The sequence below is a fragment of the Podarcis gaigeae genome (genome assembly GCF_964106915.1).
Source record: "Podarcis gaigeae genome assembly, chromosome: 3".
In the NCBI taxonomy this organism is placed as follows: domain Eukaryota; kingdom Metazoa; phylum Chordata; class Lepidosauria; order Squamata; family Lacertidae; genus Podarcis; species Podarcis gaigeae.
In genome coordinates this window covers 84182259-84204814 of record NC_139680.1, presented here as the reverse complement: position 1 = coordinate 84204814, position 22556 = coordinate 84182259, and the positions used below count along the sequence as shown (strand labels likewise).

At 46.7% G+C, this 22556-nt stretch overlaps 1 protein-coding gene across 3 annotated transcripts; it reads right to left on the bottom strand.

Moving 5' to 3' along the window:
* Window positions 1-419: 419 nt before the first annotated feature.
* Window positions 420-22331, bottom strand: TMEM151B (transmembrane protein 151B). Of its 3 annotated transcripts, none has more exons than XR_014562529.1 (3): window positions 20671-22331; window positions 6576-8704; window positions 420-2450 (listed from the first exon to the last, which is right to left on the bottom strand). XR_014562529.1 is itself a non-coding variant. In XM_083732529.1 (2 exons), exons 1-2 carry the CDS (start codon window positions 20764-20766, stop codon window positions 7268-7270), a joined length of 1533 nt encoding a protein of 510 aa, XP_083588655.1. In that variant the 5' UTR covers window positions 20767-22331; the 3' UTR covers window positions 4086-7267. The 3 variants fall into 3 exon arrangements, 1 of the variants encoding a protein (XP_083588655.1); XR_014562530.1 differs by lacking the exon at window positions 20671-22331 and adding an exon at window positions 20487-20661; XM_083732529.1 differs by lacking the exon at window positions 420-2450 and having other exon boundaries at window positions 4086-8704.
* Between the last annotated feature and the right edge of the window lie 225 nt (window positions 22332-22556).

Sequence of the window (22556 nt, the reverse complement as noted above, 5' to 3'; positions counted from 1 at the left end):
AGCTGCTCTATCCTGTTTATTATAAAGGGAGGCCTCCAATTCTGTCCTGGTGCTTCTTTCAACCTCTCTCTCTCTCTCTCTCTCTCTCTCTCTCTCTCTCTCTGTGTGTGTGTGTGTGTGTGTGTCTGTGTGTGTGCTTGTGTATGACACATTTTTGCTGCTGAAATATGTGTGCATTGACTCTCTGTACACCTTGCCTGCTAGGGAGGGAGGTAACACAGGATAGCAGTCATAGGGAGGCGAGGAAGACAAGTGTCCTGTTATGTTTGTCTGTTCACCTACAGACAGCAAAGACCTGCCAGTCATTTCCATGGCAACAAGTTTAAGTGAGGAGAAGCTGCTTCGGCATTTAAATGAATTAGAAAATGAATGAAATGCCATTAAGGTGAAGTGGAAGAAAAGGAGTTATTTCTTGGAGAGAGAAAGATTTTTGCATTTGGCTGTGGGAACCCCCTCTCCTCACAGGGTTGTTGTGAGAACAAAATTGGGTATGCTGATTTTTGCTACCTTGGGCTCTTTGAAGAAAGACCAGGATATAAATGTGAGATACACACACACACACAATTAATGGAGATGTAAAACACGAAATCAATAGAGATGGCAAGTTAAATCAGAAAGAGTAGTTATGATCAGAACTGTGCGCAGCCTGCATCAAATGCACAAACAAACCCAAGTTCTATTATCAGAACAAATAAACCAGAGTAGCAGCTAGTTCTTTAGTTTGGACCTCTACTACCAGGTTGATGATTTGTGTTGCTGTTCTAGAATGATGACCCAGAAACTGAATTTCTATAAGTGAGCATGTTATTTTATCCGGCAAGGAAGCTTTGGTATTGGATTCTGGCGAAGGTTAAACACTATTCTACCATTTTAGACTCCAGAGCATTACAGATCTCTAACATATAAAACATATTTTATCTTCACGGTTATGGCACTGTCCCAGTTTGTGGCGAATGTAAATCAGCAGAACGTCCTCTGTTTGTGCAAACCGTAATGATCTCACAGCACTTTTAGCAAAAACAACAGGCAGCATTTCCGTTCACAGGAACGAATAGATGCAGTAAAAGAAATAGGTGGCTCAGAACTCGCACCAAGGCGGAAGATATTTTGTTTTGTTTTTTTAATCCAGTGTGTCTGAGGACATTCTATCCTCTGCAAACTCCTAAAATAAATGTCAGCCATGCATGTCTACTTTGCATTGCAACATCCATATGAAATGCCTCCAAGACAACAAATTTAAATTGCTATGCTTTGTTGACACCTTGCAAATTCAATGGAGCTGGACAAAACATTCCAAATGCCGTTTTCCATTAAACTTAAAATATTTTATGAGGGTTTTGTTGCAGCTTTTTCAATCTGCCTAATTCTTTTGGTTGTGGAACCATGAAAGGCTGATGTGGAAAAGCTTTTATATAATTCACATGCACCTCATTGTGCATTCCCCCCCCCACAGCACTAGGGAAATATTGTTGCTTAGCAAGAGAGAAAAGCAAAACACTATATCATGTCGTATTATTTTGAAAGGGGACAGAATGCACCTTTTATCACCTGGTCCTATGAATATGCTTCTCTTGCCTCTGGAGATTCATTTGTGCGTCTAGGCCAGCTTTTTAAAATAAATAAATAAGCATTTTTTACCTTGATTGATTAATGGGATGCCATCCAACATCAGGCCTCATTAGCCATCAGCTGACAGTGCCGCTAGGGATTCTTTGAATCGTGTAAGTGATATGGATACTAAATCATCTGGACACATTCTACCTATATTCTCCACTCCCCCCCTTAAGTGAACAGCTATGACTGTGGTAGAAACATCTTGCACTGATGAAAAATGACTTTCCAAGTGTACGTGTAGGTTCCCTCCCCCTCCCCTTCATTTTACAAACCAGTATACAAAAATAAAATCACAGTGGGTGATCCACAAAATTACCAGAGCCCCAAGAATGTGTGATTTGATTCAGAAAGATTTGATTCAGAAAGAGCATTTCTACTCGTATGCTTAGGGTGGCCATTAAAAAAAAACTTTTTCAGGCAAAGCAAAAATGTGAAAGTTGTGCTTACAACAGAAATGTGCTTGATAAAAGTGGCACCCATCAAAAAGCAACATGGGATCACAGATCCTCAGCAGTTCCTGGAAGTGTTATATAGGTGGCTAAATGTTATTTAGTCAGAAGAAACTGTTACTGATTGCAGATTTACCCCCCCCCCTCCTGCGGGACTCCTTAATGATGCAACTCCACAGGCAATGTGTGCAGCGAACAGAAGAGAAAGCTATGAGAAACAGTGACTTCTTTCAGATCTTGGATTGTGGCAAAGCCACATCTTGGCTAGGAAGACCTATCTTTCAGAGATGCCTCAAACCTTCAGAAGTGTATTCTTTCTGATGGCACTGGGAAGATTAAATTCATGGGCACAGCACACCTCCTTTCTTCATATAGTGTGGTCACAGACTCCATTGTGGGAGAAGGAAAAACAGAACAGAATGATAAATTAGATTATTGCATCTACAACGTATATTATTGCTTTTTGCAACTATTCTTTTCTGTAAACCACTTGGGAAGTTTCCCCGCCCCCCTACAATCAAGCAGTATATAAATTTTATGAAATAAACAAATAAATGATGGTGCAACCCTAAGTCCACTTACTTGTGAGTAGGCACCACTGAACACAGTGGTACTTACTTCTGAGTAAGCATGCATAGGATCAGGCTACAGGAGAGGATACAGACCATCAGGAAACACATGGTAACCAATTGAAAGCTTGCTGCATGGCACTTCTAATTGCAAGGAGAGACTATTCTGCACTTGTAATAAATTATTACAAAACTGGCCTGGTTTCACAGGGGCTTTTTTGTGTGTCACAAAACCATGTTAGCAGCACATTTCTTTCTTGCAATGAAAGATCACTTTCAACATGTGAAAAATGAGCAAATATGCATTCTGCATCAGCCTTTAGGACTAGGCATGGTAACATGAACTCAGGACAGTCCTGCAAGCTTTTCCTAGATCTACAACATGAAGCAGCGCAGTAGCAGGTGCTGCGAAGATATCAGGTGAAGAACACCGAAAAAGTTGCATCATTGTGAAAAAGCCACATTTTTGTGGCAATAGTGGAGGTTATTATCTCACAATTGTACAATTTCAATAGATAATTCAGTGCCCTAACATCAAATTATTCAAGGCAGTCAGCACAGGAAAAACAAATAATTAAAAGAATATACTTCTCTCTTACACGTGCATGCACGCACACCTCTTTAAACAACAAAACTAAGACTACATTCCAACTTCTGAATGTCCCTTTTTTCCCAGATTGGTGGGTGATGCTCATGACAACTACACTGAGGGGCAGTTAACAAAATGTCCACTAGTTGTTGCTGGGCTACAACTTCCATCATCCCTCACTGCTGGTCATGCAGAATTGGGCTGATGGGAGTTGTAGTCCAACCACATCTGGAGAGCACCACCCGACAGTAAGGGAAGATCTGTGTGATAGGTTCTCCCAGTACTTTGTTGTCTAGTTGCACCATAGGTTACTTTGAGCCATGTTGCAACTGTATGCAAGAAAAGCCGCTCGCAGCAGATCGTCCTGTGCTCCCAGTTTGGCACTGAAGTGCCAAATAAATAAATAACAGGAAGTAATGCCCGTATAATGTTAAGCAAGATCTTATGCATCCTTTCCTGGGACAGATTACTTCAGGATTCCTCTGTATGGGCTATTAGGCGAACATAAGCTGGGTATGGGTACCATATGGCTTAACAAGCACTGAATCGGTGTACCAGAGTTCCAAAAAAAGAGACATCCCTCAGGCCAATCCTCACACCTCTGAGCCTGTAACTCATGGGTAGGCAAACTAAGGCCCAGGGGCCGGATCCAACCCAATCGCCTTCTAAATCCAGCCCGCGGACGGTTCGTGAATCAGTCTGTTTTTACATGAGTAGAATGTGTCCTTTTATTTAAAATGCATCTCTGGGTTATTTGTGGGGCCTGCCTGGTGTTTTTACATGAGTGGAATGTGTGCTTTTATTTAAAATGCACTTCTGGGTTATTTGTGGGGCATAGAAATTCGTTCATTCCCCCCCCCCAAAAAAATATAGTCCGGCCCAGCAAAAGGTCTGAGGGACAGTGGACCGGCCCCCTGCTGAAAAAGTTTGCTGACCCCTAAATAGCTTCCCAATGCTGGCAACCCTCTAGATCAGGATGGCCCAACACAGTATGGTGGGGGGGAAAGTCTAGAAAGACAAGGAAAAGTTGTGCACTGCCAGACCCAGAAACCGAACAGAGGAGCAGGGTCAATTGTGCTATTTGGTCAATGAATGAGAAATAATGAGATTAAGATGCAGCTGAGAGAACTCAGGTTACATATGAGGGAACAGGCTGTCACTATAAGAGCAGATCAGGCCATCAAACCTGTTGCCAAATAAATTGTCATCTCAGGCGTAAATAACCTGGAGATCAGACAATACTCTAAAGTGGAATGAATGCGAGGCCGGCAATTCCAGATGCTACACTCTTCAAAAATGTCACACAAGAGACATAACAACTGCTGCTTTATGCAAGCAGCAGACTTCGATACAGGTTATCTTCATGCTGAGCCTCAAATCCCACATTCATGTATTTTAGCATCCTGATCCTAAACACCATCACAGTGTCAAGGACTGGCTGGACAATGAGGCGTAGTGGGAGGCACCCGCCAAGGAACCCCCAAGGGAAGGTCCAAAGGAGGATGGCTCAGAGCCTGGGGATTGGTGCTGGAGAGGTCAGAGGGAGACGATTGGGAGGAGGGGCTGGATGCCGAAGGGGCAACAGGGTTTAGTGAGCAGGAAGAGCCAATGACAGAGCAGTTCAGACTCTGAGGCTGAAGCAGAGGAGAGGGGGCAAGAGGCTGCTGAAGAATCCCAGGAACCTCCCTCTCCTGCTGTGACAAGCTCCCCTCCCTGCTGGTCTCCAAGAACAGAGGCCAGAGGTAGGTAGGCACAGTTTGAGACTGCTTGGGAAACATACGGGAGAGGAGGAGTCTTAGAAAGGGTAGAATGCAGGGACCTTCAGTCCTGGCATCTGCCCTATGGGGGCAAGACCTACAGGGAAGTGTTGCTGAATTGTATGCCATTTCCTTGAATAAACAGTTAACTTCACTGACAACTGTCTCTGCTTCTTCGTGCTGACCTGCATCTGACGCCAGCCTTGATACACAGGTATATTTCCCTGCAAGCAACTGTGTTCAAAACAGCCAGTTTTCTCTCACACTTCCCCGTTCCTATTTTACAGAATATCCAGCTTGAATAACAGTTCCGGAAAACTCACGTTTTGTGCAAATTAATCCTATATTATAAGGGTACTACAGCCTCCGCTGCGCCTCCTTGTCCAAAAGGAAACACAGACCCTGGTAAGCATGCCTGGTACCCCTGGAATCTTGCACCGCTTGTGGAAATTGGGGTGACGTGTTTCAATATTATACCAAAATTACTCAAAAGTGCAGAGGCATTATTTGCTAGATGAAGTAATGTAACACAAAATGCAAATAAGCCAGAATGTGAGCAAAACTCTATTTTTAAAAGCAAGTTCAGCATGATAGAGTTCTGAGATCAGTGCCTATCTTTCTTATGCTAAATAATGTCAGAGTAGAAAATGAAAGGAACAGTTGTTCTCCTCCAGTGAAGAAGGAATTGATCTGCCTGCTAATGCCCTACTATAGACAGGACTTAATCTCACTGGAATGCAAAAGGATCCATTTGCATGTTTCTGTTCTTTGACTAACACTGCAATCCTGTATGTGTCTACCCAGAAGGAAGTCCTATTGAATGTAATGAGGCTTAGTCCCAGGTATTGTGCATAGGATTGTGTTGTTTGTATTGTCAAGGGTTTGGATGGTTCCAGGAACCTCAGAAAACTATTTAGTGGTTCCTTATACTGTCCATTAATTAGGGGGGTGGGACACTCAGTAATGAAAGTGTCTTCCCATTACAAAGGAGCTCAAAACACCTTGGAGCCACCTGTCTTAAGGGATATGAATTATAACAAGTTACTTCTCTTGCTATTGCCTCATTCTTCCACCAGAAAGAAAGCAGGTTTCAGGAACCTCTCTCACTCTCACATATACACGCTTTCTCTAACACAACTTCTCTTTTATGCTCTGTATAACTGCCTCCTTTCACATTCCAGAGAACACCATCAAGCAGACAAGCTTGACTTTAAGTAAAATTCAGCCTTGCACAAGCACACCACCCCTCAGCCTTGCAAACCAACCTTTTCCTGTATGAATAGATAAACTGCAGCTGAACCTCTCAGAACCTCCCTTGATACCAGACTTCCTCCCTGCCTGCGTTCATTACAACATTTTCATTCACTTCAGAGCTCCCAGCTTCCCAGTTCATCCTCACCTCCCCACGACATCTCTCCCAACACCAGCAGATGCCTAGCAAATTCAACTGCTTTCCTTTGTGTACTGGCCCTTCTTCTGGGATCGGAAAGAAGACTGCATTCTATTAAAAGCGTGGGGTTTCCTTTGCAAATTCCCTGTTAGTTTCTGCCTTCTGCTACCACAATGAAGTAAGTACTTTGAATGCTTTGAGCTTTACCTATGGGATGCTGATTCTCAGACGTGAAACATCAAGGCATTCCAAGGAGACATCCTAAGATCTTGTGTCCCCAGCAGCTGAGAAGAGCGTAACAGTCGGAGCATGGTTTAGAAAAAGGAAGGCGGCCTGGCTTGTAGTTGCTTCTCAGTTATTTCTCATCGCCTTGTGCCTGGGAAACCAGTGCAGTTAATTGCCTTGCTTCTGAAGGAAACATGCTACACTGCCATGAATTCAACGGCCAAAGTGTGTGACTCTACAAAGATTGGATGACGTCCCCTCGCCACAATAATAATCATAATTATGGGGCAGGGACTGCTCCTGCTAGACAGATATTGTCAAGGTGGCCTGGTTAGCTGGAGGCTAGGAAGAAAGACACACACACCCAATACTTGGGCTGTTACTGCCCTTCCCCCTTCAGATTTTTTGTTTTTTGCATGTGGCTGTCAGTGTTTAGTTCTGTGCAGTAGTTTTGATGGTGGTGTTAGCTGCCCACCTCACATCAAAGCCATTACAGAGCCAGAACGGAGCTCAGGAGCTGTTGAGTCCTTTGTGGGATGATAAGAGGGAGCCATTCTCTCTGATTCACATGGGATGTGTTGGGACCTCTCTTTTTATTGGCTTCCCCCCCCCAAAAAAAACACCTCCCCACATCTGGGCACATGGCACTTCTCCTGTAGGTACTTTTCATGCCCTCACAGCGAGGTCTCCACGCAGGACCCATTCCGATGGAGATGGCGGTGGTCATGGTTGAGGCAGCCCTCGTTTCGGTGCACGATGAGGATGGGGAAGTAGAGGGCGTCCTGGTAAGGAGGAGGGTCTTCCTCCTCCACAGTGACTTGGCTGGACAGGCGGGTCTGTTCAGTTGGGCAGCTCTGCTCGTTCAGGCTCCCACTCCGGCTCTGCCAAAGGCAGCTGCGCCGTGAGCCATAGAGGCGGCTCAGTGAGAAGCGGCTGCTGCTGAAGGGGATTCTGGGGCTGCCATTGCAGATGCTGAGGGCGCTGCGGGAGAAGATGGAAGAACTGCTTATAGTCCTGTGGCACTGCTCACAGTTCTGTCTGTAGCTCCCATAGCGGCAGGAGGAGTAGGTAGTGCAGCTAGACAGTCCCACCAAGTCCATGAGGACAGCCTCAGAGTAGCTGGGCACCAGCTGCTGGTTGGACCGGATATGCCACTCCAGCTCAGTGCTGTCCACTGTGTTGACCCGGGGCATCCTCCGGCAGAAAGGGCGCTCTTCAGCTGGTGTTACTGCCACATAATCAAACCCAAAGAGTTTCTCTACGTGGTAGTGGACGTAGGAAGTGCGGAACTCATTCAAGACCCGCAAGGGCCAAGACAAAGTCAAGAGAGCAGCAACCCAGAAGACATAGTGGGAGACGTACCAAGGTAGGTTGTCTGGGTCTGAGAAGGCCACCATGTACTCTTTGAAGTCCACATTCTTAAGATGCATGCCTTCCCTTGCCTCCATATAGTCATCCAGTCCCTCGTTCTCTGTGAAGAAGCGGGCCCTCTGGGTCAGATAGGAGTTCTCAGATTCCACGTTGGCAAAGCTGAAGCACTTGGTGAAGCGGAGCCGGGTGGCCGGGAAGTTCTCCAGATCAATCAGGTCCTTCGAGATGTCCTTCACCCCGCAATTGGAGTAGTCAAACTCTGCTTCTGCCACGTGGGTGTTGACCCTTTCGTGGTACACTTGGGTGGTGGTATACGCATCTCCGTTGCGGTAGCGGGTGACTTGACGAGTCCTCCTGACGTAGTGGTAGCTGATGGCTTTCCACCAGATGCAGGGGGTGGCCTGCTGCATCCTCTGGACGCGCTCGTGAACGCTCTCCACGTCCACCTTGTACTGGAGCTCATTGCGGGTGTAGCAGTGCCAGCATTCCACCAGGTAGACCACGTAGAGCATCACCAGGAAGGCCAAGGGGATGTAGACGTAGCCATTGGAGCAGGGGCTGTCATGGTACATCATGGACTTTCCCTTGTAGGCGCTGTCAAAGGTCAGCCGGGTCACCTTCGTCACATGGCACCAGGTCATGGCTCCCATGCAGCCGTACATGAGGAGGGAGAGCACCAGGCACTTCCAGTGTGACTCCCTACAGAGCGACTTGCTGAGCGACTGCTTCACAGGCCGTTGCTTCTCCAGGGCGGGGAAAAGAGAGAACAGAAAGAGAAATTACTATACAGTGAAGGGAAAGAAGAATTGCCACAGAGCTGCACAGAGCTGATTAGCATTGGCAACTAACCAGCTAGAGAAGAAGTCACAGATGGGCATCCCCAGAGGCATGAAATCTCACTTAAAGGCTACTCCTCTCATTTGGCAGGCGAGAGAAGGAGGCCTGCCTCATGTGTCATCATTTCCTAGGACCCATATAATATGTCCTCCAGTTGTAATAAGAAACCTGTACCCACTTCTTGCCATCCTTGGGCTGCCACTGCACATTCCCCTCAAAAGTGCTCATGAAATGTGGCCTTGGGGCATGTCGACCTGGTCTGGAAGCTACGATTCTCTTTGAATCTGAATGGAGCAGCTGGATGACTGTTCCATTATTTAACTCATACAACACAGGGTGGGAAAGATTGCCCCATTCTTCTCCCTCTCTCCCTTCATACATTTCCCATCATTTGAAGTCTTTCTTGAAAAATGGGAATGCTGCTTGCAATCCACTGCCACTCCTTGCTGCAACTGCAGGCCAGCCAGCTACCTCCTTGTCCAGTGAAATCTACATATTTCTGTATCACCTACAACAGAGGCAAAATCAACATAGCCAAGCTCTTTGGGCTCACACATACCTCCAGTCTAGGATTCCTTTTGAAAGCATTTCTTTATGCATTCATCCATTTGATCATGCACACAATAAAGGCACTGGAATCTCATACTAAGAGAAGATAATTGCTTGCAATGTTCCATCATTCTCCAGTGCCTGATGTTCCTGTTCCTAGCTGCCTGTACAGAGACAGGAAGGGAAGCTTCCCTTTACCATACTCAGGGTACTGGGAACCCCTGCTAAGTATAGAGGGATGATCTCTATGCACAAATGCAGGAGGTGCGTGCCCTATGCACTAGGAGATGAGAGACCTGTAATCAAATGCTTCTGGGACTCTGTTTACACTGTTCCTGGAAAGTGAAAGAAGGCTGAGAATGTTTATATCCTGCCCTTTTTTCTGCCCAGTACAACCCCGTGTTATTTTCTAGTATTGGGGATATCTGAAGAGATGAACTGAAGACTCTCTCCAGAGACAGCTAATGCGTTACCCACCAGAAAATTTGGACTACAGTTCCCATGAGCCCCAGCCAGCATGGCCAATGGTCAGAGAAGATGGGAGTTGCAATCCAAAACATCCAGTACTTTTTTTCCAAGAAAAATGAGATGCTGGTACTCCTATCTTGATAAAAGTGCTTTGGGCAACAGCACAAAATGGCCACCATGGGCATCAAAAAGAGGTGATGGTACTTTATACTGGTGAGTACTGTCCCCTCAAAAGAGCTCCCAACCTTTGTACCTTAGATGGGTGCAAATCATGCCCTTTAAACTCACAATGTTCCAGTCGTATAAATAATTCCTGATGCTACAGGTGAAATTCCTGCACTTGCATTTCTACCACATCTTCAATCCTGGATGGGTGAAACAGTAAAGATGTGGTTACAAATAAAATAAGACTGATTTGTTTTCAGCACCATCCATGCGCTGCTTATAGAATTGCAGGTGACTGAAATGGAAATGCATTTACAAACCGCAGTTTCTCTCCTGCTTCAAAGCTGCTTGTTCTATTTTTGTATATCTCACATTTTCTGAGAGTGACTAGACTAGCCAGCCCTGATGTATAAATCTTCCATGTTAACAGGATGCAAGAAGCAGCCTTCTCATTGGCATGGTTGTCATCTTCAGGGTTATTAGCCAGATTTCTCTAGAAGGAGCTGTTCATATTTATATTAAAGGATGAAACATTCCAAAACACAAAATATAAATCTGCTTTTATACCCTTGATTTCCTGTGGGAGGGGAGAGACAGACATCAAAAAGCATGTCTCCATATATTTTTCACTGTAGTATTTTAAACTGAGTCATTCAAATGAACACCCCTGACTCTGACCACCCTTTTTTCTGCAGACGTCTGCATTCCTCTGGGGCTAATCTATGTGGAAGGGGCAGCAGGTAAGTGGCACAGAAGTGGGTGGGACCACCCTGTTTCTCTCATACACTTTCTCACACGCCATCTCTCCCCTCCCACCTAGCTGGCTGCTGAGAAAGGGACAAATAGCTCAGAGGTCTGGATGGCTTGCCTGTAAGGGGCTTTTGAAATTAGGTCCACACCATGGTATTTGACATTTTTGTTCATTAGAGCATTTTTAGACTGACCTTCAACTAATGGTCTCAGGGCAGAGTACATCCCTAAAAGCATAATGTCACGAAAATACACAAACAATCCCAATAAAATAGTTAAGACACCAATTTCTACACCCACAGAACGAGGTTGGGAAATGAGTTTTAAGCTGGCATCGAAAAGAATGGAATGTTGGCATCAACTGTACCTCTAAAGAGTGAAAGTCCGAGAGATGGGGCTTCACCACAGAGAAAAGTGTGGGAAGTCTGATAGGCGAGATTGAAGGATGGGGACATCTTATGAGAAACTACAGTTGCTGGACCTCCCTGAAGCACTATAAATCTGCCCAGAAGTATAACAAAAACCTGAGAACATCACAACACACAACGTGATGGTACATTTCATCTCTTGGACTCAGAAATGCCTAGCATTTTCTTTTATTTTTTCCATATGTACTGTGAATCCAAAAATGATTGTGAAACCAGAGGGCGGGGAGGTATCTCTTTTACTGCAATGTATTTTGTACTTTGGTTATATACGGTATATTTTTTTTTAAGCAAGAAGGGCCTCTGTAAGGTGGCTGGAGGAATGCGATCAATGCTGAGAACATCTGTTCTACTGTTGTAAGGCTGGGGGCTACACCTGAGAGGGTTAGTGGGGCAAGATTTGAGTGTAAATGTTTCATATTAGTTCCTTTTATTAGGCAGTTTGCTCTTGACAGCTGGACCTTCTTTTTGAAGCAAAAGCAGGTCTTCTTCCCCAGTACCTTAGAGTGATGTAATCTAGATAGCAATGAAAGGACACATAACAGCTTTCAAGTGAGACACAGAGAAATGAGTTTCCATGCTCTGCAAGTTCAAGGAAAGAGCCTCTCTCTGGAGATCTGATGTTTGGTTGTCTGTTGGGAATATTATTTTAAGCCATGCTTCTATCCAACAGAAAGACAGGAGAAATAATAATAATAATAATAATAATAATAATCATCATCATCACTCTGTTTCCCCGGGTCTCCAAATTCTAGTTTTGTTCAGTTGTGTTTTTTTATTTTTTGTTTGTTAAGAATGGAAAGTATCTAGTGCTTCTTAGCAAGCCGGATTGCCAGGTGTTGAGACCATCATTAACCCTCCATATCAACACAAAATAAGATCAGCCTCTTGGGTTGAGTTAATTATATCTCCAGGCAACATCCCGCTCCCAGAAAACAAGTGGTTGGCTCTGTGTCAGATGGGGACTTTCTTCACACCAGAAAGAGCACCGAGAGAACGAAGCAGATGGAAAAGGCAAAAGAGCACTTCGTTCGAGTGGCTGAGCAGATCTGTGCTGAGCATTCCTGGCTGGCTCAGGCCATCTACAGTACCAAATCTCGCCTACCGATTTAGAACAGTAAACACAGCTAGGTTTGGCTACTCCTCTCAATCACAACTGGATGCCAAGCAAAAGTGCTACTGTCTTCCTTAGGCTTTCCTGATTCTACTGCCCTGCTCCTGTGTATCTGAGGGCAGTGACCACTTTCCAGTTTGGGGTTTCCCATCTGTATTTCAGGAGAAGCACAACTGGGAGAGTGCAGCTGCTGGTACATTCACACTGGAAGCTTCACATTTTTTCAGACCCTTGTTGCAAGAGTCAGTGTGGCATAGTGGTTAGAATGTTGGACTAGAACCTGAGAGAGAGCAGGGTTTGAATCCCCACTTAGCCACTGGGTGACCTTGGGCCAGTCACCATCTCTTAGCTAAACCTGCCTCACAGGGTTGTTGTGAGGATAAACTGGGAAGGAGAACCATGCACCCCCGGAAGATAAAGGTGGTATATAAATAAATGTAATAAATAAGTAATAATAAAAAAGAATGGTCTTATCCACAATAAAAATTCCCTGATACCCTTGTGTGATGGGATGATGAGCTGCTTGTGCGTAAAGCTTAGTCCCTCAGAGTTTGGCCTGATTATCAAAGCTCTGTCTATAGCGGAGCCCCATAAGCATGACTCCCTCAATCGCTGGCAGAATCCGACAGTGGGCGTTTGCGGAATCTCTTCCAACATAAAAGCTCCTTAACGGAAACGCGTCTTCGGGATTCTCGACGCGACAGTTTCCGGCGAGGGGTGGGTGTCCCTATAGGAGGTCCTGAAACTTCCCCACTGTTTTCGCTGGAAGTGTCCCTGAGCCATCCCTCCGACTCACTTTCCCTCGGAGCTCCTTCTCTCCCCCTGCTGGTTCCCTCCTCTGCTGCTAAGTCTCTCCTAGCCTCTGTGAGCCCTTCCACCACCTGCCCTTCCGATGGCAGTTCCCTGACACCTTGTCTGCCTGGCTCAGAATTGCACTTGATTTTCTTAGCACAGAAACAGATCAATGCAACACCCAACCCCTGGCATAATAAGCACAGACATGGTAAAGTTAAAACCTCAGCAGAGAGATTAACAAATCATGAAGTAGGTAAGTAGGAGGGACCATAGCTCAGTGGTACAGCATATATCTGCATGCAGAAGACCCCACTTTCAATCCCTAGTATCGCTAGGCAGGGCTGGGAATGACTCTTAAACACTGGAGAACTGTGGGTAGTTAGTATAATATTGTGACACGCCACCTCAATCTGCATGAGCAGTGCAAGATTCCTGGGGTATCAGGAGTGCTTACCAGGGTCTGTGTTCCCTTTTGAGGTACATCAGTGACTTTGATGTCTTTATGATATCTGGCTTAAAAAGGTAAAGGTAAAGGGACCACTGACCATTACGTCCAGTTGTGGCCAACTCTGGGGTTGCGGCGCTCATCTCACTTTATTGACCGAGGGAGCCGGCATACAGCTTCCGGGTCATGTGACCAGCATGACTAAGCTGTTTCTGACGAACCAGAGCAGCGCACAGAAACGCTGTTTACCTTCCCGCCGGAGCAATACCTATTTATCTACTTGCACTTTGAAGTGCTTTTGAACTGCTAGGTTGGCAGGAGCCGGGACAAAGCAACGGGAGCTCACCCCGTTGCGGGGATTCAAACCGCTGATCTTCTGATTGGCAAGTCCTAGGCTCTGTGGTTTAACCCACAGTGCCACCTGCGTCCCTTGATATATGCCTTATTTACATATATATACAACCTGCACCTAGATTGAGGCATTGCAGAGCATTCACATCTTAAGAAGGTCTTGTCCTTCCCAGCAAAGCACTGGATTCAGAGGCACCAACTGGTGCTTTCTAGGGTTCTGATTTACACAGAGGGCTGCCTTATACCAAGTCAGATCACTGGTCCCTCTGAGATGAGAACTGTCTACACTAGTGGTTCCCAATTAGCAGACCCCCTGTTTTTCAAAAGCCAAGCCATGGACCCCCTGGGGTCCATGAACCACAGGTTGGGAGCTACTGGCTCACACTAATTGGTTTTAGCCAAGAATCTTTCTGAGCCCGGAGTTGTTAGGAATTGAACCTTGGGACCTTCCACTAAACTATAGTCCTTCTATTTTCAAATTCATTTGGTGAAGGGGAAGACATAATCTGGCATGTTCTTCCCCTTCAGAAATGAAATGTCAGACTAGGCACACAACAGCTTCACCTTTTCCTTAAATCACCTCTAGAAAATTTCTGCACTTTCAGCAGGCTTGTAAACACTGGAACTGTTGTGAGAGCCGGGCTCTGTCTAAGAAAATCGCATTACATCAATGGTCCCCAAAGGTAACGCCTACTTCATTGCAAAGTGGTGCTTCTAAGTGCAGGAGGAAAATAAAGCATGATCTGCTGTGCTTCTGCTGGGGATGAGGTATGTCTCTAATTCAGATACTGTTTGTTCCATCCATGGCTCACATTGCACAGAAGAAAATAAAAGTACAACCAAGGGGCAGCATGCAAAGCTCAATGACTGTTGTGTTGGACGTAGCAATTGGAACTGGATTTAAATTAGAAGTAAATTTCCTTGTGGCCTTTGGCATTGACCTCAGTTCCCCATCTGTAAAATGGGAATAATGGTAGTCTGCTTCACATGGTTATTGTGAGGACAAGCAAAGCACATTTTGCATTAACAGTGCAAAAAGGATTTTATGTTAAAGGATTTTATCTACCTCTCTTTTAAATCAGAACCAGTGAAGGCGGTGAAGGTCCTGTGTGAGTGTCTGGAAGCGGTTGGAGGATGGATGGCAGCTAACAGATTGAGGTTGAATCCTGACAAGACAGAAGTACTGTTTTGGGGGGACAGGAGGCGGGCAGGTGTGGAGGATTCCCTGGTCCTGAATGGGGTAATTGTGCCCCTGAAGGACCAGGTGCGCAGCCTGGGAGTCATTTTGGACTCACAGCTGTCCATGGAGGCACAGGTCAAATCTGTGTCCAGGGCAGCTGTTTACCAGCTCCATCTGGTACGTAGGCTGAGACCCTATCTGCCTGCAGACTGTCTCGCCAGAGTGGTACATGCTCTGGTTATCTGCCGCTTGGACTACTGCAATGCGCTCTACGTGGGGCTACCTTTGAAGGTGACCCGGAAACTACAACTAATCTAGAATGCGGCAGCTAGACTGGTGACTGGGAGCGGCCGCCAAGACCATATAACACCGGTCTTGAAAGACCTACATTGGCTCCCAGTACGTTTCCGAGCACAATTCAAAGTGTTGGTGCTGACCTTTAAAGCCCTAAACGGCCTCGGTCCAGTATATCTGAAGGAGCGTCTCCTCCCCCATCGTTCTGCCCAGACACTGAGGTCCAGCTCCGAGGGCCTTCTGGCGGTTCCCTCACTGCGAGAGGCCACGTTACAGGGAACCAGGCAGAGGGCCTTCTCGGTAGTGGCGCCCGCCCTGTGGAACGCCCTCCCATCAGATGTCAAAGCGATAAACATCTACCTGACATTCAGAAGATATCTGAAGGCAGCCCTGTTCAGGGAAGTTTTTAATATGTGACATTTTAGTGTATCTTTCATCTTTGTTGGAAGCCGCCCAGAGTGGCTGGGGAAACCCAGCCAGATGGGCGGGGTACAAATAAATTATTATTATTATTATTATTATTATTATTATTATTATTAATGTGATTTTTAAGGGAAACGCTGTTGCTGGAGCACGAACTTTGCAGGCAAAAAGCTCTGGGTTCTGTCCACACATAGGGCTGGGGAAGGTCTCCTGTCTGAGACTACAGAGAGTTGCTACCAATTGATTAGACAATGCAGGGATAGATGGACCAATGGTCTAACTCTGTAAAAGGCAGTTCCTATGTTTCTGTTTTGAAAACCCACAGCTCATTCCCAGTATCTGGTCCTGGTTGTTATCAGGAACAGCAGAATGAGTTTCGGGGTAGAGACGTAATCTAATCTTCTCCTCAATAGCCTAAGTAAAGGAGCACTGAAGTGCAGAACCAGCACTTATGTATCTGTGTCACGTTGTTAGCCAGTGAAAAGGAAAAGTGAACTATGCATTGGAATCACATCTTGCCTGGCAATGCAATGGCTTAGACATCCCACTGAGGACTGTTTAAAAAGTTCATGAAAACCAGTGTTTTGCTAGGTGATGTTGAAAATGCAAGGTGCCTCCTAGGACATCACAGGCTTCATTTTCCTATTTTCCAACTTCCTAATGTTATTTTTCAGTGCCTCCCTGTAGGCTTTGACCATGAGGGACTCCAGCCCTAGTTACTAAAGCACCGAGTCAAGCAGCTTTCCCTGCAAAGCCCAAAGGAAATGAGAGTGCTGAGGAACATTTGATCTCAGAACTGTCTTGTACAGAGGCAACACTGGAAGGACTTCTCAACTTGGGGGAGTTTTCTTCACTATTCATAACATTTAGGTAGCAATACTGCGCATCTTGCATCTTGTATTTGTGCCCTGCAAAGCAGATTTGAATATCTGCATGCTTATTTAATGTCAGCAAAGGATTGTTCTGTACCTCCATGTTTCTCAAATGGAATGGCAGAACTCCCAAACAGTATTCAGTAGTAAAGCCCCAATCTCCTCCTAATCACTCCAGGCCAGTATTGTAAGCACCTTCCTCAAGTTCACGTCTCAAGGACCATGGAACTCCAGCCAGCACCTAAGCCATCTTTCCTTGTTTTGTGTTACATCTAAGCAGGTTCATGCTCTTTCCTTTTTTCTTAAGAAAATGGACAGTGATGCCTTTGAGAAGCCCTCTCTCCTTCGCATGACCTGAATTCAACTCCATCCCAGCACAGCAAAATAAAATAAAATGCTGGACTATGTTGAGAAACATAGACTGCAGTCCTATTAAACATACCTGGGAATAAGTCTTACTGAACTCAATGGGACTTACTTCTGAGTAGTCATGTGTGTGACTGCACTGTAAAACACATTAACAGAGAACTGCAAAGTTGGCGCACCATGTCCCTATTCAGTAACCACAGGCTGGCTTTCAATCCAAAGCCTTTTCACCAGCCACTGCATTTATCTGAAAATAGAAAACTGAATAGTAAATACAATTCAGCCAGAAATCTTTTTTCCTTTCTTTCTCCTAAGGCAGTCACACTGAGTGACTTTGTCTTTTGCAGACCTACAGTGTCATATACTGCTCAGGTCAAAGGAGGTCAAGTTCTTGCCTCAGTCCCAGAGTAAGCATTAGCCTACATTACAAAATGATGTCATAATTTAGCTGGGGGGAAAGCAGTTCCTTTTCAGGAGAGGCAAAAGACTTACAACTCAAACTAGGCAAAACAAAATAGATTTCAATGGGCTAAGGAATGCCTAACTCTGACCACACTGTTAACAGTAGAACGGCTCAAGGCTGAGTAGTAGTGTTTAACTATCAAGTGATCATCTCTGACCTTAACCACCCTCATTTTCCATTATATTTTTACCAGCCACCTACTCAAACCTTGCGTCCTCTTATCTTTGTCCAAAATGCCAATATCATTAATCTTTCCCACTGTTCAATCTGTGTGACATTCCTTCTAATTCAGGGGTCAGCAAACTTTTTCAGCAGAGAGGGCCGGTCCACTGTCCCTCAGACCTTGTGGGGGGCCGGACTATATTTTGAAAAAGAAAAAAGAAAAGAACGAATTCCTATGCCCCACAAATAACCCAGACATGCATTCTAAATAAAAGGACACGTTCTACTCATGTAAAAACATGCTGATTCCTGGACCGTCCGCGGGTCAGATTTAGAAGGTGATTGAGCCGGATCCGGCCCCCGGGCCATAGTTTGCCTGCCCATGTTCTAATCCTTACTCTGTTTCCTGCCCCCTTGGGCATCCAGCACATTTGCCTTGCCTTACATAGAAAGCTCACAATGACTCTGTCCCACCTGATCTTTATGCCTTTATCTGCCATTACATCTTTGCCAGTCACCTTCACTTCTCCAGTTCTACCACAGTTGGCTGTGCAAAAGTCTCCTGCTTTCTTTAACAAACCACCAACTCTCCCATATGTCTTGCTATGCCAGAGTTTTTTTTTTGGGGGGGGGGAATTGGGCCTTCCAGGTATTGTTGGGACTCCCATCACCACTGACCCTGGTCAGAATTGGGAGATGTGTCAAAAGCCTTACTAGAAAATCTCTAGTGGAACAGCACTTGAGGGAAGATCCTGGTCAATTCTGGATCCAAATGGCAGAGCTAGATGAGAAGGGGGCTGACAGTGCTATGCATGAAATAGCAAACAGGTGTATGTGTGCACTGAAAGAGAACTGCTTGTGTGAAGTCCAACACCAATTGATAATACACATTTAAAGAGTGATGGGGAATGATGAAGGACAGGTCTACATTAACACAGGAAGTTTGTATAGAGATGTATTAATGGAGCTACTAGATAGAAAAAATAACTCAGTAACAGACATTTCCTCAAATACATCAAACCTTCACTATAAATATTAGGTAGCTTCAATTCACTAGGAACATCAGCTACTAGCTCTGTCCATAGAACTGCTATGGCCTTACACATACTTCCTACTACAGTAGGAAAGCAATATTCACTGCACTGCTTCAGACACACACATCTTTCCTGGGGACTTCATTCCCAGGTGAAAATCCTGGCATTCTTATATCAAACCTTTTCATCATCATCCTTATTATAGATTAATCACCCTGGGGTGTTTCAATGATCCTTAAAGCAGATGTGAACTACCATCCCTCAGTAAAGATACCTTTCCTATTTTAAAAAAGTGGAGGAAAGAATCCATTTAACTGTCTTGAAGGGCAAAGCAATTAGAGCATCATAACTAAGACTGCTAAGTGATAATGCGACTGATTCAGAAATCCTGAACTTCGGTGAGCTGTTGATACTTGAGTTTTTTTTTCACTCCCCCTCCACCAAAGATACATAAAATGTGGGGATAGAAACCATAGCACTAATTAGCTACATCTACACATACAAGCACTGCCGCCAACTATCTGTGATGCATGCAAAGATGTAAGAAAAGGAGGTCGAAGGAGACGTGTGGCTTTCCTCCTCGTTCCAGTGAAAGCAGGAATGCTGACAAGATACACCATTGACAGCTGTTCCCACGCATAGACTCCATAGTACAAGGGATGATAGAAAACACCCACTGCCTCTGACACTGTGGTGTACCTGCTACCTATCTTAACACGAAGTTCATAGAAAGTTAGGGAGAGAAACGTCTGTTCAGTGGTAGAACCAATGCCTTGTATGCAGAATGTCCCAAGTCCAATCCCTGCCATCTCCAATTAAAAAAAAAAAAAGATCCAGTAACAGATGATGTGATGACAAAGTCAGTGTAATATTTGCCTGAAACACTTATGTGGAAAGCCACACCCCTTACTTCCTAGCTCTCCATTTCTACATCATCCGCTTGGCTTCACCTGAACTGGCTCTGTTCCCAGTTTCTGTTATGCATTTCCATTAACCTGTTGCATATTTATAACATATATTAAAAGCACACCAGCATGCTTACAGATATGTGAGGATTGGATCACTGCAAGAGGCGTTCACTGGGGGTGGGAGATCACTAACATTTCTACATGAACAGTGCAAGGAAGTGACCAAATGCCACATGCAACATCCCACACTCTGAGCAACCATGCCTCCTTCTATACCCCTTTGCAGCCAGAGTCCTAGATAACTCAGTCCTGCAATTCTCACCAAGAAGAAGCACAATCACCACCTCACAGCGAGTATGGGTTGCCTACTCCAGATAGGTTTAGTCCCTTCTTCACACACTTCAGCTATCCTTTTGCAGATAAATTCAGCTGTGCAGACTCACACACAAATCATCCCAGGTTAATTTAACGGTATCTAGACAATCAGTTACCATCCTCTGATTGGTTCAAGACTCAACTAGGGGATGAAAACCCCCAAATCCATCACTGGCTTGAAAAGGTGCCACAAATGCACCCTTTCAGCGTGTCAAGTGCGATAAGAGGCAATATATAAATCTGCGCCCAGAGATTCCTAAAGGTTGGAGGGAACATACAAAGTGTTTATTCTGAACTGTTAGCAACTGGCAGCCCAGGACCGAAAGGGCACAGTGTTCCAAATGAGTTCATCCTAAACAGTCAAATGAGCCAAGGCCAAAAGAACGACCCAGACACCCGCCCGCCCCCCATCCCCCCCATCCCCCCCGCTCCCAGGCGTTAGGGTTTTGCAAGGAAGGCGACGGGGGCCATCCTGCTCTGCTCCCAGGGACCCCCGAGCGCGGCGGCGGACAGGGAGGGCGACGGTGCGAGCGAAAGATTGCGTACCTGTGTATGCAAAGCGCCCTGGCCCGCTTAGAGCCGGGGTGCAAGCCAAGCCCCGTGCCGGAGCGGAGGGAGCCTCATCGCGATGCAATGAGCGTGCCATGCAAAGCCGGTCACATGCAGACGGTTACAACGTGTTTTGCAAAGGGCCGCCCGGCGAGGGCAGGTAGCTCGGCTCTGTCCTCACCTCCTCTCGGGCCCCCTCCGCCTCCTCCGGAGGCACCGAGGCGCTGCTGCCTCTCTCGCTGCTGCTGGCCGCGGCCGCCGAGGCTGGGGGGGACATGGCGGCGACTCGGGGCCTCTCGGGTGGGCGACCAGCAGGCGCGGCGGCGAAGACGGTACATTATCCCGCCACCGAGAGCCGACGAGCACCCCCTGCGCAGTCGCGCCGGGGCTGGCGGTGGCCGGGCGGCGGCGGGGACCCGGGAGCCGTCGGCGCCCCCGGCATGGTGTCCCCCCCCAAAAGCCCGGAGCACCCCGGCTGAGGAAAGGGGGTTGGCGGGCGAGGAAAGAGCCGAGCAGCGCCGCGAGGGGACCCTCCACGGCGGGCTGCCGCTGCCGCCCAAGTGCCGGCGACGGCGGGCTGAGGAGCTGGTGGTGGCTTCGCGCCTGAAGGGCTGCCGGCAAACCTCACGCAGCCCGCCGGGCGCGCACGCAGCGAGCGGGAACGGGCAGGGTGGGGAAAGGGGCGGGAAGCCGAGAAGGCTGGCAAGGCGAGCGGGGTGTGGGGAGGAGGAGGAGAGGGCAGCACTGGGAATGGGGGGCTCGGCGGCGTAGGAGAAGGAGGGCAGCTTCGTTCCCGCGCGCGCCTCTTTTCCCTCTGCTGTGCCAGGGAGGGGAGCGAGTGACCTTGAGGCTGCGGAGCTCCCTCGCTCTCTCTCTCGCGCCCCCCTTTGTCTGCCCGGCTCTGTGCGCGGTAGGCGAGGAGGAGGAGGAGAAGCGGCAGCAGCCAGTCCCTCGCGCTCCCTTCCTCTCTGCGCCCTCCTCCTCCTCCTGCCGCCGCCTCCCCCTCTCCGCATTCAGATCCACCGGGAAAGTGGAGCCCCTTCCAGGCGCGCGAGAAAGAAAGAGACGTGCGCTTCACTCCCGCAGCGGCAGCAGCGCGGGAAAGATCCAGCTTCTCATCCGAAACCACAATGCCTCCTGGGAAGGGAGAAGGCGAGGGAAGAGAGGCCTTGTTTCTGCGACAATAAAGGGAGAGCTCCAAACGTGGCGGTCTTTTATTTCTGGGTGCAACTCGGCCGGCCCCCCTCTGCTGCACCTGTCAAATATTCAGGTTAGACTTTCCGAAGAAGAAGAAGAAGAAGTCCTAAGCGCGAGGCAGCCGAGCCACGGAAGCCAGAAGCATGTCTCGTCCCGCAGAATTAGCTCGCATGCTAAATCAATGTCTCCGGCTCGCGGCAGACAATTAACGTGCCTGTCAACGGGATGAGAGGATGAGTCTCGAAGGCTCCATTAGTGGCCAAGATGAATAGCCATCATCGTGCCCAGATGTAAATACGTACAAGATGGAAGTAGTGCGGAGTGGTCGCGGTGCGGGGGGGGGGGAATAACTGCCCACACAGGAGGAGGTCGAAGAAGTTCTGGAGAAAGTGTATCTTAGAAGGAAAACTTGGAACGAATTGTTCCGTGTTACTAGGCTTCTGTAGTTGGAAATGTTTTTCACAAATATCAGAAGCTCGTGGCTGAGCATCCTTCTCCAAAGCATTTCAAAGTCTCCCTCTAAAGATATGTGGCTATGAATGAAAGTGGTCCGGGGCCGGGCGACATCTCGCTGTGAAGACTTTCCTTTGATCTAGAATGGTCAATTTGTATGCTGGAAGCGATCAGTTTAACTTGTCCTGTACATTGCCCTGTGTGGGTCATGTATAACCACTATTGTTGTAACTTATTAGAAAACCTCATATTCTATTCAAAATAAAGAGAAAGTTTGTAGTTGTCATATTTGCAGAGATATGTTCAAAACGTGATGGTGGAAAATGCTGAAAGAAAAGGAAGTGTGCTAAGACTTCAGGAATGGGGAACCTGCGGCTCTCCAGACAGCATGGCCAGTGGTCAGGAATTATGGGAGTT

Bases quoted from the DNA above. Each gene is read 5' to 3' on its own strand.
- TMEM151B (XM_083732529.1), bottom strand. From the start codon at position 20,766: ATGTCCCCCCCAGCCTCGGCGGCCGCGGCCAGCAGCAGCGAGAGAGGC. The intron at 8,705-20,670 runs GTGAGGACAGAG...GCCCTGGAGAAG, and splicing joins CGGAGGGGGCCCGAGAGGAG to CAACGGCCTGTGAAGCAGTC.